The sequence below is a fragment of the Lemur catta genome, chromosome 7 (genome assembly GCF_020740605.2).
Source record: "Lemur catta isolate mLemCat1 chromosome 7, mLemCat1.pri, whole genome shotgun sequence".
Classification (NCBI taxonomy): Eukaryota; Metazoa; Chordata; class Mammalia; order Primates; family Lemuridae; genus Lemur; species Lemur catta.
Genome location: NC_059134.1, coordinates 34502460 through 34518659, shown reverse-complemented (window position 1 = coordinate 34518659; position 16200 = coordinate 34502460). Strand labels below are relative to the sequence as shown.

Here is a 16200-nt window from a genome sequence, read left to right as displayed (position 1 = left end):
GTTCTAAACAGAATAAAACAAAAAGAATGCCTGTTGTATTGTCATTCTATTTTCCATTTTGCTATTTTTTGCTAACAAATTAACATTTATTTAAGCTAATATACACATACATGGACACACAAACACACAGAGATTTATTTTATTGGTACTTTTTGGAAATATGCTACAAGATTAGAAAAGCCATATTCTAATGATGTATTTCAGGTAGAGTAGTAAGAAAATAAGTTTTGGATAGGCATCTTTGATATATAATGAGATATGGCTGAACAGAATCTCAAACATATTATGAATATTTCAATTGAAATGTTAATGTTAGTTGTGTCCGCAGCATTTTATTGTCACTGAATAAAACTTCTTTGCTATAATTATGTCATTTTATGTTAATTCATTAGCACAATACAGTATAATGTAATTTTTTAGGTTTTCCCAAATCCTCTGTCTTCATGTATCAAATATCAGAAATTGTGACTCTTTATATGTTGGGATTTTGTAAATCATATACCTTCATATATTAAGCAAATTGGCTCTTACAGCTTTTGGTGGTTAAGAACTTTAGTTTAAACCTCTCCAGCTCGTGAGCGATTGAGAATAAATAAATAGAGCCTTAAGAAAAAATTATGTTTTTATTATAAAACTGTAAGTACTTAATACTTATAAGTTGCTTTCTAAGGATCTTACCAGGCTCTATGCTTTAGAAAAGGCAAGTAATTTTCTAAATAACCTTATTGATCAAAAGTTTCAGATCCTTTTTTAAATTTTGTATAATTTAAGTATGAGATTTTCCATAGATGAGTGAGAAAATATTCTCTTTGCCTAGAACATTACAATTTGCATTAGGGTGCTAGGCAAAGAATTAGTCTTTTAAAAACTATATTCCTTTTTTTCTGATTATTAAAATAGTACATTTGTTTTATAAATTTTTTAAAATATAGAAAAATACAAAGGTACTTGCTATTAATATTTGATGTTTGGGACATATTAGAACATATCCTTACAAAATTGAGATCATACTGTATCCCACTATTTTTATTTAATACTATTTCATTAATATTTTGCTATTCCTTAAAAATGTGATTTTCAATTATCTGGATATATAAAAATTTATTTAGCCATTCCTATATTTAGCTTATTTCTTTTTTTTTTTTTTTTTTGAGACAGAGTGTCACTTTGTTGCCCGGGCTAGAGTGAGTGCCGTGGCATCAGCCTAGCTCACAGCAACCTCAAACTCCTGGGCTTAAGCGATCCTACTGCCTCAGCCTCCCTAGTAGCTGGGACTACAGGCATGAGCCACCATGCCCGGCTAATTTTTTTGTATATATATTTTTTAGTTGGCCAGATAATTTCTTTCTATTTTTAGTAGAGACGGGGTCTCACTCTTGCTCAGGCTGGTCTCGAACTCCTGACCTCGAGCGATCCACCCGCCTCGGCCTCCCAGAGCTAGGATTACAGGCGTGAGCCACCGCGCCCGGCCTATTTAGCTTATTTCTAAGTTTTCCTTATTATGGTTAATGTTTTGATGAAAATACTTGTATATAAATCTTAGAGTCTGCCTTGAAAATTTTCTTAGGATAAATTCTAAAGATAAAGTTATTAAGACAAAAGATGTGCCTATTTTAAAATTTTTTGATATACAATTTGCTGTTTATATAGATTACATTATTTTATACTCTGACCAAAAGTTCTGAGAATTCTGTTTGCCTACACAATTGAAGATACAAATTAACAATTCATTATGTAATATTTTTGTCCACTTGATAGGTATAAAGCAGTATCTCATTGTATTATTGTTTTAGTGCCTCAATAATCTATATTCACATTCTATCTATATTTTTTCTTTCTCTTATTATTGTTTGTATTTTAGCTGTAAGATAGTGAATTTATTTTATAAATATCTAATATTTAATAAGTATAATTACTTATTTAATAAGAGACAATTAGGACAATAGGAGCTTATGAATGTTTAAATATAATCTGTTGATAGTTTAGTAATTCATAATGTGCTGCCTTTTTTAAAGGTATTAAATTGGATGATTAAAATAGTAGTATTATAACAAAATCATTGTTCAGTGAAAAACTTCAAAATAGTATGTATAAGGCATTTTTACTAAATTAAATCTAAACGTGCTTAAAGATTACAATAATACTTTTGACTTACATTTTAAAATATATTACACAAAATCATTATAATATTGAGACTCTTTTCCTCTAATTTGTCTTTTTCATGTCAAAATATGTCCTTTGACATTTTTCAGCACTGTCAAGGTAGATTGTTTAAATATTAATTGCAGCCCTGTGAAGACTGTGATTGATGATCTCATCCAGAAGTTATTTGATATGCTTGTTCTTTCTTTGAAGAAGTCCATCCAGGGTAAAGACCTTTTTTAATTTTTATTTTTAATTAATTTTATTTGTAGAGGCATATACTTTGATAGTTATAAAATATGAATCTCAGTGATGATTAAAAATCAAAACTGACCTAGAAAGTATTATGAAATAAAATTTTCTCAAAATGATAATTTTAAAGAAGTAGGAAAGTCCATGTTCAAACCTTAAGTCTAAAAATTGAAGACATCCCTAGTATTTGCAGTCAGAGCTATTATCAGTTGGTTGCATGTGTTACTGAGAAAGGTAGGTAATTCTAGTATAATGTTTTTCTCCTTAGTACTTCAAATGACAAACTATTTTCTAACACATCATACTGTTTCTTTTCTTTAAACGGATGTTTTAGCTCATCATTTAAAAGACTGAAAAACTTCCTTAATTTTAGTAAAATTTACTAAGAATGAGTACAGTTTAATTTTTTCTTTTTTCTTTTTTTGAGACAGGGTTTTTCTCTGTCTTCTGGGCTAGAGTGCAGTGGCATGATCATAGCTCACTGCAACCTCGAACTCCTGGGTTGGAGCAATCCTTCTGCCTCAGCCTCCCAAGTAGCTGGAACTACAGGCGCATGCCACCATGCCTGACTAAGTTTTGCAACTTTTGTAGAGATGGTGCCTTGCTGTTGCTCAGGCTGGTCTTGAACTCCTGGCCTTAAGCGATTCTCCTGCCTCAGCATCCCAGAGTGCTAGTACTACAGGTGTGAACCACCATGCCTGGCCTAATTTTTTCTTAAAAATTTTAAATACAATGTGAAACAACTAAACTTTCATGAGAAGAAATTTCTTTGCTTATTCCACATCTTGAAATTTTGTTTTATGCAAGCAAATGATAATTTGAGATTTAAATGTATTTCATATAGTGATTACTTCAAACAGTCCTTGATTTAGGAATTATGTAATGGAATATTTTTGGTGGTAGTAATAACTGTTTCTTATATTTCAATGTTACCTATTCAGCTCACTTACATGAAATTGATACATTTGTTACTGAGGCTATGGAAGTCTTAACAATTATGCCCCAGTCTGTGGAAGAAATAGGTGATGCAAATTTACAATATAGTAAGCTACAAGAACGGAAGCCGGAGGTGAGAATCACAAATTAAAGTTATTAGTTTTTGTACTGTGCTAGAAATGTTTAAATTAGGTAATTTTGTGTGATTATTTAGAAATCATCTCAACATTATAAAAAGGTCCACAATAATCTGGTCCAACTGGTCAGTTCATGATTGGACTCTCGATGCTATATTGGTGTAATGAAACAGAAACAGTAATGCTTAGTATTATTTTCAGAAGTATTTCCAGTCTGTTTTATGATGTGGCCTATTAGACTAAGTGTAAACTTAAAATGATTCAAGCTGTTACTTTTAGGGTCATAATTTTAGGATGCTGAAGTATGGAGTTAGAGGTGAATTAGGAATACACGCACACACACACACATCCACAGTAGAAGAGCTCATAATTAAAGATAAAGATGAGAGAGTGGTAAGGATTCATAAAAACAGTATCCACAGCTAGAGCCCAGAATAAACAAGTCGAAGTTTCATAGAACATATTATGGATAATTTTAGTTATGTTTAGAGCAAGAAGGAAAAATAATTCAAATTAGTACACCAACTTTTGTGTGTCCCTATTATATGATAGACTTAAAGTTATAAAGAGAGTTTAAAAGTGAATAAATATCTTTCTGGTGGAAGGAATTATGAAGTTTTATGTGATAGGCTTAAAGGTATAAAAGAGGGTTTAAAGGTAAATAAAATAATTTATCTGTCTAGTAAAAGGAATTAACTAGAAAAGGAATGGTTATGAGCTGTAGCTGTTAGTGCAGAGACATTTATTAATTAATTTGACAGATATTTATGAATCATTTGGTATATTCTGTGCATTGTGCTAGGAGTTGGGGATGCAGCTGTGAATGTGCTGTTTTCATGGAATGTCTACCTGGAGGCAGGTAGACCAGGAAACTGTTGTAATATCTTTATAGGCTAACCTAAGTTCTGTTTATATGTAGGAAATTAAAATCCTACTCTATTTTTTTTCTTTTCTTATTGATTCTCCTAGTACAATATGGCTTATTGGTCCATTGGCTTTTCTCTGTTTCTCAGATGAAACTGATCCTGCCCAGAGATAGCAAACTGGTCATTGACATATATTTGAATTTCTTTTGCTTTTGTTTTATTATGCATGTACAGTATATTTAAAACTCTTTAAATGGATTTTATTGTTTTGCTGCATAGTAAAAGTACAGGTACTAATTATTATAGGATACTTTTGTTTTACAGTGCTTTAAAAGGCTTAGAGGCAACTGAAGCAGTTTAGCACCTGTTGACCTACACACAGACTGTTTAACAAATTGTTAAGTGTACACAATTTAGGGCATTTCAGCTAGAAATCCTGAATGTAGGAGCTTAATTTCACTTCTTCGGTTATATGTTTCTTAAGTATATTTTTCATGACTTTCCCTTCTCTATTAAGAAGAATAATTTAGTTAACTTATGCTCTTAGATAATCACCAATTTTAGTTCTTTTAGAAGCCTCTTTAGCATTTTCTTATGAATGGGACAATTATAAGGAAAACTTTACTTTGAATGGCTATCCTATTGTCTTTATGGATTTCCCTCAGTCTCTTATTACTAATTTTATTGTCTCTTTTAACTAATTTTATTATCTCTTTATTAACTCTTTTAACCTCTGATGTTAGAGTGAGTTTGTTGAGCTTGTTTATAATAATAAATAACCATGAGAAAGTTTACATCTAGGAATTTTTTTGTTTTTGCCTAATCAGTATATCCAGGAATTTCACAAATTATTTAAAGGCAAAAATCTTGATTTTTAAAAAAAATCATGAAACAAAAATTAAAATAAATGGTATCATAGGAGATTTGATAAAATAAATTATTATTCACTTTTTTTTGAACTTTTAGATTTTGCCCTTATTTCAAGAAGCTGAAGATAAAAACAAACTTTTACGAACTGTGGCTGGTGGAGGTTTAGAAACAATTAGTAATCTGAAAGCTAAGTGGGATAAATTTGAGTTGATGATGGAAAGTCACCAACTTATGATTAAAGATCAGGTAAGAACCTTTTAGTTATTTTATTAAAATGAATATGTAATTTTTCTCACTTAAGATTTCTTGCTTTATTCTTTTATAGCCCAGGTTTATAAGAATTTAGTGCTGCTGTTGAAATTGACCTCCATTAATACTTTTATAGTAAAATACTTTATATAAATGATGATTGTTTCACATGGTTTTTTGTTTTTTTTTTTTTTTTGTTTGTTTTTTTGAGACAGAGTCTCACTCTGTTGCTCAGGCTAGAGTGCCGTGGCGTCAGCCTATCTCACAGCAACCTCAAACTCCTGGGCTCAAGCAATCCTCCTGCCTCAGCCTCCCGAGTAGCTGGGACTACAGGCATATGCCACCATGCCTGGCTAATTTTTTTTTTCTATATATATTTTTAGCTGTCCATATAATTTCTTTCTATTTTTAGTAGAGATGGGGATCTCGCTCTTGCTCAGGTTGGTCTCGAACTCCTGAGCTCAAACAATCCGCCCGCCTCGGCCTCCCAGAGTGCTAGGATTACAGACATGAGCCACCGCGCCCGGCCACACATTGTTTTTCTTTACTTCGTATCATACCAAGAAAAAACTAGTCCCTTTGAAATGTAACATTATTTTCAGTCTTATGAATGAATTTATTGTTTATTACTGGGTATGGCTTAAGTTTATTTCTGAAACTCATGTTCTTTCTTAAATTACTAAATTTCTTAGGATATCAGTTTGACTATTCTAATAGAGACCCAAAAAGTTGTAGCTTAAGTTTCTCTCTTACGTTACATTGTAAGCTGATATTGTGCCTCTGTTCTATAGCTTTGTCTGGGATCCAGGTTTCTTTAATCTTATTTGTCTACCATCTCTAGGGTATTGTCCTAAGTGGGTTACTACCACATTTATTAATAGTTGCTACCTTAGTAGGAAGGTGGAAGGGGGAAAGAGATAGGGGTACCATCTGTCTTGTAAGGGCACAACCTGGAAGTTACACATCTATTACACCTATGTTTTGTTGAATGTAAGTCTTACGGCCCTTACTTGCATGGGAGACTAGGAAATGCCTTCCTTAATTTAGCAGCTATATACTCAGGTAGAACAACCAACAGTCATCGAACAAACATTTTTTTATTGTATCACTTTTGTTGATAGTTGGAGTGGGTATGGTTAATCACATGAATGCCTTTTTTAAGGATGATATTTGACGGTTATTTCTTGTTACCGTGAATTTATGGTCTGGTTATGTCTGAATTATTGTATTGCACTTGGAATCAATAATTAAAATAACAATCCTTTGAAAAGTTAGTATTAATATTTTTTCACTTTTAAATAGAAAATATTGGAAATAAGAATGTGAAAATGAAGTGAGATTTTACCCTGCTGCATTAAGTTATTTAAACTCTATTGGCTTGTAGATTGAAGTGATGAAAGGAAATGTGAAATCACGTCTTCAGATCTATTATCAAGAACTGGAAAAATTTAAAGCTCGTTGGGACCAACTAAAACCTGGTGACGATATTATTGAAGCTGGCCAACATAATACTCTTGATAAAAGTGCAAAGTCAATAAAAGAAAAAAAAATTGAGTTTGATGATCTGGAAGTCATAAGAAAAAAGCTGGTGTATGTTTTTCTTTAAAACTGATAGTATTCATTTTGAAAAATGGTTTTATATATATTAAGCTAATAATTTTCTTATATTTGCTGTCTTAATGCCTTTCCTCATAAACTTCAGTTTTTAAAATACAAATAGTAAGTATTCATGTTACTGCTGTCTTAGTCATGGTTTTATATAAGGATATTAAAGCAAATTTCAAGAAATGACTAGAAATAGAATAGAAAATTAAATTTACTTAAAAGTTATGTTACGGTGTTGGAATACTCTCTGTGATCGCATCCTATTTAAAAATGGAGTATATAAAATTTTTGGAAAAATTACTTTCAGTATCTCTGCAAAAAAAATGAATGTTACAAAATAATAACAAAAGACTTAAAAATGTGTTGTTGGTTCATCTTATAATAATGCAAGGAGTTAAATTTGAACACTGCTTTAGGTTTGGTCTATTTAAGCAGATGTGTCCATAAAATAATTGCTTTCATATGTGAGTGGAAGTCTTATTTCCATAATTATTAAATGGCATTATACCAATTAGATTAAGTGTATTTTATAATCTAGAAGCTAGCCCTTTCAACTGAGATTATTTTCTTCTCAGATTAATAAATAGATTTATATAATCATGAATATTTACATATATATGGCATTTATACATAAAAATCTCTATATATTACAAACTTGATTTTGACTCCATTGGAAAAATGCATATTCATGAATTTCAGAGAGCCCATATATATGTAGTTAAAATTCTCATATAAAATGGGTAGTTTCCTACTGTCTATCTCCACTGTCAAACATACACACACATGTGCATTCATATGCACACACACACAGAATGAAGTTAAATAACTGTTGTTACTTAACAGTTATTCTGTTTTTAAAATTTAATGTTTCAATTTTTGTTTCTATAGTGATGACTGCCATCATTTTGGACTAGAAGAGCCTAATTTCTCTCTGGCATATAGCATCTCTAAAGACATTGAGAGCTGTGCACAAATTTGGGCCCTTTATGAAGAATTTCAGCAAGGATTTCAGGAAATGGCCAATGAAGATTGGATTACTTTTCGGTTTGATTCAAAAATAATATTTAGACTCATAATTTGGTAGTTTTGTTATTGGATATAAATTTTAAGATATGTTTTTGGTATTTTATAGGACTAAGACATATCTGTTTGAGGAATTTTTGATGAATTGGCATGATAGATTAAGGAAGATTGAAGAACATTCAGTAATGACAGTGAAATTACAATCAGAAGTTGACAAATATAAAGTAAGATTGTTTTACTTATTCTACTAATTAAAAATGAGTTTGGAGCTTTCATGTATCTTTTTATTATGTAGTGACTGAACTAAAATTTTAGTTTACATGTTTTTCAATTATTTCATTATATGAAAAAATAGGAAACAGTAAACCATAGAAATTGATGTTTCTGCTACCAATTGGAAAGAAGTTTTAGTAAGAAATTTATAAAGTTAAAAAATAAAGTGTTTGTATAGCCTAGTGCCACATGGGTCATATCATAAAATAATACAAATAGAAATATTCTCTCTCATGTTTTAAAATATATTAAAGTACAAAGGGAAATTTGCATGTATCTACAGTAATGTTTAATAAAAAATTTTATCCAGTTTTGTTTAACCATATATAGATTTGAAGGCTGTTAAACATAATGGATTAATTAAAAATTTGATAGCTAATAACCATAAAAATAAATACTAATTTGCATTTTGCTAATATTTGTATAAATGTATACATATGCCTTTTTCTTTTTCTTTTTTTTTAACAGATTGTAATTCCTATATTGAAATACGTGAGAGGGGAACATCTTTCTCCAGATCACTGGCTGGACCTTTTTCGTCTGCTTGGCCTTCCTAGGGGGACTAGTCTAGAGAAATTGTTGTTTGGTGATTTGCTCAGAGTAGCTGATACAATTGTAGCCAAAGCTGCAGACCTTAAAGTATGAATCACTTTTATAAATATCCCATAGATCTGAACTTTGTTAATATACAATTTTGCTTCATATTTTGTTGTTTAAATAAAATATCAAGTTAGACTTTTTTCTCTTTCTTAAGACAGTGACGATGTTCCATTATTTCATTATTCTTTCATTAGTGATGTCTCTGAATCTGTCTGGCACTGTGTATGGGGTTGTAAACACAATAATATAGTATAAATCCCTTCTTTGAGCAAGAAAAAATATGAAATACAAAAAAAGTCTTTCTTGAAGAAGGGAGTCAGCTTTAATCAAAAAGTAAACAAATACAAATAATTTTAGATAACATACATTTAAAATCATGTGTTATGTTACAAATAGAATTTACAAAAATCCAGAGAGCTAAATCAAGACCCAGTTTGCTAATCAGGATTAGAAAAGGTCTCAGGTAAAAGTAAAACTTTTCATAATTCTATCATAAGTGGCAGACTTTCTATGTTGCATTCTGGCCATTCAAAAATATAAGGACTCTCAATGTCAAATTGTTTTATTTTCTATCTAAAAAGTAAACCTTTACTTTTATTAATAATCCTGGAATGTGTTTAGAGATAATCTCGAGAAGTTATAAAGCATGACTACTGTAGAAAATAACTCTAGTTGATTGTTAATTATTTTAGATGTATTAGAATTTACAGTAAGATTACAGTAACATTTCTGAAGTTTCATTCTTCCAAATCTTGGCCTTTTTGTCTATAAAACTTCAAATAAGCCAGACTAGTTTTGTCTTTTGTGATAGATGCTTAAATTTTCTGTTTTTCTTTTGTAGAAGTGAAAAGCATAAGGCAGAACTTTGTATATACTTTGAAAACGTGAATCAGGATGCTTAGTACCTGATATGCTTTGATAAAATAGTCAGTAATTCTTTTAGATTACATGTAAAATATATCCATTTAATTTTTTTTGCTTTGTGGTGAAAAGCCAGATAAAACATATTTTCTTATAAAGTGTATTTTTATAATTTATTTATATGATAATTAATAATGAAATAATAAATATGGATATTTTGTGTTATATAGGATTTAAATAGTCGGGCACAAGGAGAAGTTACTATCAGAGAAGCTTTACGTGAACTTGATCTTTGGGGAGTTGGAGCAGTGTTTACATTGATTGATTATGAAGACAGCCAAAGTCGAACTATTAAGCTGATTAAAGACTGGAAAGATATAGTAAATCAGGTTGGAGATAATAGATGCCTTCTTCAGTCCTTAAAGGATTCTCCTTATTATAAAGGGTTTGAAGATAAAGTGTCAATTTGGGAAAGAAAACTTGCAGAGTTAGATGAGTACCTACAGAATTTAAATCATATTCAGAGAAAGTGGGTATATTTGGAACCCATTTTTGGCCGTGGAGCATTACCAAAAGAACAGACACGCTTCAACAGAGTTGATGAAGATTTTAGGTCAGTATAGCTAAATAAGACATAGACACATATAGCAGTTTTTTATTCATTCATATTGTGAAGTGCTTAATACAAGCTAATTACTTTTACACTATTGGTATCTTCTGTGTATTCAAGCTCTTTCTCTAGCGAATCCTTCTGAGAAGCTATTCCTCACTCAAGCATTTACTACTTGAACCATTTTGGTCTGGTTTCTGTCATTACCATACTACTCTACCTAATATATATACTTCCTAAAATCACCAGTTACTGTCCTGTTTTAAATAAATGGACATTTTTCATTTCTTATTTTACTTTTTCTCTTACTAGTATTTTATAGAATTGAGCATTTCTTCTTTCTTGGAAAGTCTCTTCCCTGGGCTTCTGTAATATTTTCCTCTCTTGGTTTTCTGACTATATCTCTGATTCTCTTCCTAGTTCCTAATCTTCAGCTCTCTCCAAACCTTTAGTTTTACACATTGTCACTCTATATTCTCTCCTTAGAAATCTCCCTGATTTATATATACAGCCCATATTTCTTTTCTGAGTTTCAACTCTACTAAACATCCTCAGGTCAAAACTGAATTCATGAATTTACTCCCTAATTCCTTTCCCATAGATCTTTTCTCTTTGTGATTCCTGTCTCAATAAATGGTACTACCTAATTGTTGAAAGCAGAAACATGGTAGATATCTTTGATAGCTCCTTTTCTTCTACTTCCACATACATCAAATTACCAAATTTTATTGATTTTAACCTACTTAATATATCTTGAACCAAACACCTTTTATATCTGTACTTCTCCCATTCTGTTCTAAAGTACTGTCTCTCTCAACTTGGACTACTACATTCATCTTCTGACTTGCTTTTAAATATAAGTTTTTCACACAACAGCCAGAGTAATTGTTTAAAAGTGCAGTTTCATTGCTGCTTATCCTTTTGGCTAAGATCAAGTATAGTATCTGTTCTTATCAGTTTAATATCTGATATGTCCTAAACAAAAAAAAAAAATGGAGTTTTAGCGCTTCTTTTTTTTTTTTTTTTTTACTTCTGTAAGTAAAATTTTAAAGTGGTTTCCCATTGCTCTAAGGATAAGGCAAGATCTGCTCCTTGTTCATATCTCTAGCCTTGTGCTGGTCTCATTTTTGCTTTAGTGACTCGAGTCTTTAGTTATGCCTAGCTCTTAGATATGCCTAGCTCTTTCCCAGGATCTTTGCTAGAAGCTCTTTACCTCCTACTCACTGACTTTTTCTTTTTATTCAGCATTCATAACTCAGCTTAATTTGCTTCTTCAAAGAAGTCCTAGGTCATGGGTTGCACTGTTAGCCATTTCAACCATACTTTATACTTTTACTTCTTAGCATCTGTTGTAATTTTATTTAAATATTTTGAGAAATTTATTTAATGTCTTTCATTGTCGCTGGAACATTAGCTCTATGAGGTAGGGCTTAATATTTAGTGAATAAAAAATATAAGAATTTGTAATATAGAAAGTTAAAAATAATGAGGTATTATTTTTAGTATTATTTATTAGAAGTATAATGATAATGTTACTGTTTATAAGTGCTACATCTAGTTTGTGTTTAGCAGGCAAAAAGAAAATGTCTTAATATGTCTTAGCCAAAAAACTTAAAATACATATGAAATAATGTTTTTGTTTTGTAGGTCAATAATGAATGACATCAAGAAAGACAATAGAGTCACAACATTAACTACTCATGCAGGAATCAGAAATTCTCTACTAACGATACTTGATCAGCTTCAAAGATGTCAGAAATCATTAAATGAATTTTTGGAGGCATGTTTTAAAAAATCTATATGTAATACATTGTGAAATACTTAGTATCTTAATTATTTGAAAAGAGAAAACTATTTTTTGTTTTTATCTTTATTAGGAAAAACGCTCAGCATTCCCAAGATTTTATTTTATTGGTGATGATGACTTATTAGAAATATTGGGCCAGTCTACTAACCCATCAGTGATTCAGTCTCACCTTAAGAAGCTATTTGCTGGTATGTATCAGCATTTATTTAACACATATTTATTGAGTTTCAGCTGTGTGCCAGGCATAATGTTAGGCTATTGAGTAGACTATTGAATAATATACAATTCATACAGTCTAAGAACTTATAATTTAATGTGGGAGACAAGCTAGTCAGCTGATAAATGTTATACAGTGTGACAGTTCCTGTTGTGGTGCTGTAGTTATGTCTATGAGGGCATTTAGCTCAGTTCTAGGGCATCATGGAGAAAGTAACATTTAAGGTGAGATTTGAAGAATGTATAGGCATTAGTTAGAAAAAACGTGGGCAGGCAGATAGAATAGTCTGTGCAAAGGCCTGAAAATGAAGGAGAATATGCCCCTTCATTATTAAGTTTAAGGTCTCCTGAAAGACATCCAAATGGAGATACTCAATAGGCAATTATTTTCAGCAGGAGACCTGGGTGAGGATGTAGAAATGGTAGTCATCTGTATAGAGATAATAATCAAACTGTGGAAATAGGTGAGATTACTTGGGGAAAAGTGTAAAGTAATTAGTATGGTATGCTTTGATGTTCTGCACCACTTTAATAGGGTATTTATTAATGGCAAATGGAATAGATTTGTTACAAAAATGACTATGATTTTCTTGAAATATTTCATTTGCTTGGAAAGAGCAAGCAAATTAATGCCTCTGTAAGCAAGCAGCTCTATTGAAAAGAGCTATATTTTTCAAGTTAAATTTAAGAAGTAAAAAACTTTCATCATTTTCACTTATAATCAGGGATCAGCAAACTATAGGCCATGGGCCAAATATGGCTCACTACCTGTGGTTTTTTGAATAAAGTTTTGTTGCAACATGGTCATGCTCAGTATTTTATGTATTGTCTATAGCTGCTTCCATGCTATGAGTGCAGAGTTGAGTAGTGGACACAGACCATATAGCCCATTAAACTTCAAGGACTCTCTGGTCCTTTACAGAAATATTTGCCAACTCTGTGTATCTGAAGCTTTAGGGTGCTTATATGTGTAACTGTGATTTGGGCAATGGGCGGTAGTAGAAAGCTCTTGGAGTCAGAAGGTTTACATCAAAGCTCTGTCTCTACCATTTATTAATTAGTTATTAATTTACCCCTCTGAAATTTAGTTTTCTTCTTATATTGCAAATAATAACTTAAACGTTTTTTTCTGAAGATGAAAATGAGGTAATGTGTTCAAGTTTTTTATATACTATGAAGTGATATCAAATTTGGGAGGAGGAGTCGTATTTGCCCTTCCCCTTTCCTCTTTTTTTTTTTTGTTTTGTATCTAATATTGTCTATAATGGTTGCTATTACTACCTTATCTAGGAAAGGTTTTTACTACTTTAAAAATAAACTTTATTGATATATAATTTACATACATTTCTTATATTTAAGTAGTTTGAGGAGTTTTGACAAATTATATTCACCAGTGTAACTACCACTGCAATTAAGACATAAAACATTCCCATCAGCCCAGAGAGTTTCCCCATGCCTCTTTGAAGTCATTCCTGCCCCTCTCCTCATCCACTTCACTCTGCCCCAGGCAAGCACTGATCTGATTCTTATCACTATAGATTAGTTTCTGCCATTTTTAGAAATACTTGTAAGTAGAATCATCAGTATGTATTCTTTGCACTCATTTATGTGACGCTTTTTTTGCTCAGCATGATGTTTTTGAGATACCTGCAATTGTATTTCATTCCTTTTTATTGCTGAATAGTATTCCATTGTTTGAATGTACCACAGTTTATCCATTTACCTGTTGATGGGCACTTTGGGTTATTTCTAGTTTTTGGCTATTATGAATGAAGCTGTTGTGAACATTCATACAAATCTTTTTGTAGACATATGTTTTTATTTCTATTGGATAAATACCTGATTGTGGAATTGCTAACTCATATAGGAAGTATTTAATTTTTTAAGAAACTGCCAAATCATTTTCCAAAGAGGTTATAACATTTTACATTCCCATCAAGAATGTATGAAAGTTAGGACAGTTCTTTTTTTTTGAGACAGAGTCTTGCTCTGTTGCCTCAGTTAGAGTGCAGTGGCATCATAGCTCACTGCAACCCCCACACTCCTGGGCTCAAGCAACCCTCTTGCCTCGGCCTCCTGAATAGCTGGGACTACAGGTACGCACCACCACACCCAGCTATTTTTTCTCTTTTTAGTAGAGATGGGATCTCGCTCTTGCTCAGGCTGGTCTTGAACTCCTGAGCTCAAGCAATCCTCCTGTCTCGACCTTCCAGAGTGCTAGGATTACAGGCATGAGGTATGGTGCCCAGCCCTAGGACCGTTCTTAATGATTGGTATGTATTATTAGTTGATTAGGTTGCCTAACATTCTTTCTGGAACATGGTACGAATGAATGAATAAGCAAACATACAAATATCAAAATAAACAGTAAAACTACCAATGAATCAGGTCACGTATAGTTAGATACTGATAGGAGATATTTTAGATTAGTGATAAGAATGTCTATCAAGAAAGAATGGGCCAGGCGCGGTGGCTCACGCCTGTAATCCTAGCACTCTGGGAGGCCAAGGCAGGTGGATTGTTTGAGCTCAGGAGTTCGAGACCAGCCTGAGCAAGAGCGAGACCCGTCTCTACTAAAAAAATAGAAATTATCTGGACAACTAAAAATACGTATAGAAAAAATCAGCCGGGCATGGTGGCATATGCCTGTAGTCCCAGCTACTCGGGAGGCTGAGGCAGGAGGATTGCTTGAGCCCAGGAGTTTGAGGCTGCTGTGAGCTGCTAGGCTGATGCCACAGCACTCTAGCCCGGGCAACAGAATGAGACTCTGTCTCATAAAAAACGAAAGAATGATTGGTTTTTTTCCTCAATAGGAACATTACATATGTGGTATACTTTATAATTCTATTACATTGCAATATCTAATGGGGTATATAGTATACATTATATAATATATATGTCATGTCTAATAATTATATCTTTAATGCTCTTGCATTTAAATTGTTGCTTTTATATTACAGGTATTAACAGTGTGTGCTTTGATGAGGAATCAAAACATATAACTGCAATGAAATCTTTAGAGGGAGAAGTTGTACCTTTTAAAAATAAAGTTCTTCTATCAAATAATGTAGAGGTAAGTAATTCTTTTTCAAGTGTGAAAATAGAAAAAAAACTGTATGAACTTTATATCAAAAATAGTTTAGTCAATTTGGAGGATAAAATTGGTTAATTTAAGTCTTTTAGGAAACTCATATCTTAAACAATGATTTGTTAGGTTCAAAGTGTTTTGATATTAAAAGAGTATGAGATTTTAGTTTTTGGAAGGCAGCATGTAATTATGAAAAAACTTTGTCTTTGGAGTCAAAAAGACTTGGACGTTAATATTAGCTCTAAAACTTATTAGCTATGTGACTTAGAGTCTGAATTTTCCTATCATTAAAATGGGAATCTCACTGCAGGTTGAGTATTCCTTATGTGAAGTTTTTGGGACCAGAGGTGTTTTGGATTTCAAGATTTAGCTGGATTTTGGAATATTTGTGTTTTAGTGGTTTAGCATCCTTAATCTGAAAGTTTGAAATGTTCCAATAAGCATTTCCTTTGAGCAGCATGTCAAGCTCAGAATGTTTTAGATTTTGGAGCATTTTGGATTTCAGATTTTTGTCATAGGGATGCTCAACTTCTCTCTGTTGCAAAGACTTTCTATTGAAAGTTAAATAATTGGCTTTAAGTACACTATCTAGTGCTTGGAACCTAAGTACTCAATGAATTTTAGTTCACTTTACTCTTTAAGATATGAATTGTATATTTTGATTT

At 31.8% G+C, this 16200-nt stretch overlaps 1 protein-coding gene and 1 pseudogene across 1 annotated transcript in view; both read left to right on the top strand.

Moving 5' to 3' along the window:
* The window catches only part of DYNC2H1 (dynein cytoplasmic 2 heavy chain 1), a 279710-nt gene that overhangs the window by 24818 nt on the left and 238692 nt on the right, over nt 1-16200 (top strand). Inside the window, exons 19-29 of the mRNA XM_045556812.1 lie at nt 2253-2368; nt 3336-3463; nt 5300-5449; nt 6837-7042; nt 7946-8101; nt 8190-8304; nt 8822-8992; nt 10045-10427; nt 12072-12204; nt 12302-12419; nt 15408-15520. Of these exons, the coding sequence (XP_045412768.1) occupies nt 2253-2368; nt 3336-3463; nt 5300-5449; nt 6837-7042; nt 7946-8101; nt 8190-8304; nt 8822-8992; nt 10045-10427; nt 12072-12204; nt 12302-12419; nt 15408-15520 (1789 nt within the window). The remainder of the gene's footprint in view (nt 1-2252; nt 2369-3335; nt 3464-5299; nt 5450-6836; nt 7043-7945; nt 8102-8189; nt 8305-8821; nt 8993-10044; nt 10428-12071; nt 12205-12301; nt 12420-15407; nt 15521-16200) is intronic.
* On the top strand, nt 11330-11439 carry LOC123643178 (annotated as a pseudogene).